Source organism: Fulmarus glacialis, unplaced genomic scaffold, assembly GCF_000690835.1.
Source record: "Fulmarus glacialis isolate BGI_N327 unplaced genomic scaffold, ASM69083v1 scaffold32847, whole genome shotgun sequence".
NCBI lineage: Eukaryota > Metazoa > Chordata > Aves > Procellariiformes > Procellariidae > Fulmarus > Fulmarus glacialis.
In genome coordinates, this window is record NW_009225621.1 from 578 (window position 1) to 1091 (window position 514).

The window sequence follows — 514 nt, forward strand, 5'->3', positions numbered from 1 at the left end:
TCTCCCAGACCCTGTCCTGCCAAGGGAGTGACGATGTCCTGGAACTATGTCTCGACATCCCTGGCTCTGCTTCGGGGGGGAGTTTTCCAGGCAGGACCCCCTTCTCCCGCGGGTGCGCAGCAAGCCCTTCCTCCAACCTGGTGGACTCTCATGTGCCCATCTAGGTGGTCCAGGAGAAGCTCCGGGCCAATGTCTTTGACCGGGTGAACACCTGTAACATGCTGCTGTACCAGATGAGGCAGCGGATTCGAGCGCAGGACAAGCTGCGGAGGCGGCTGCAGCAGCTGCAGGATGCCGAGATGGACGACAAGCGGCACCAGGCGCAGGTGCAGGTACCCAGGATCCCTCCCCGGGGTGGCAGCGCCTGCGGGGGAGCTTTAATCCAACCCCCATCCCCACGTTCCCTGGGCAGGCGCTGAGCTTGGCATGTGGGGTCACCCCACGTCTCCCGCTTCCATCTCCGCCCCAGGAGATTCGCCAGCTGGAGAAAAACATTGAGAAGATGCTCACAAAA

At 62.1% G+C, this 514-nt stretch overlaps 1 protein-coding gene across 1 annotated transcript in view; it reads left to right on the forward strand.

Moving 5' to 3' along the window:
- Positions 1-164: 164 nt before the first annotated feature.
- CCDC183 (coiled-coil domain containing 183) overlaps positions 165-514 on the forward strand; it is a gene marked incomplete at its 5' end in the record, with an annotated part of 4105 nt that continues 3755 nt past the window's right edge. Inside the window, one exon of the mRNA XM_009582543.1 lies at positions 165-341. Coding sequence (XP_009580838.1) covers positions 165-341 — 177 coding nt within the window. The remainder of the gene's footprint in view (positions 342-514) is intronic.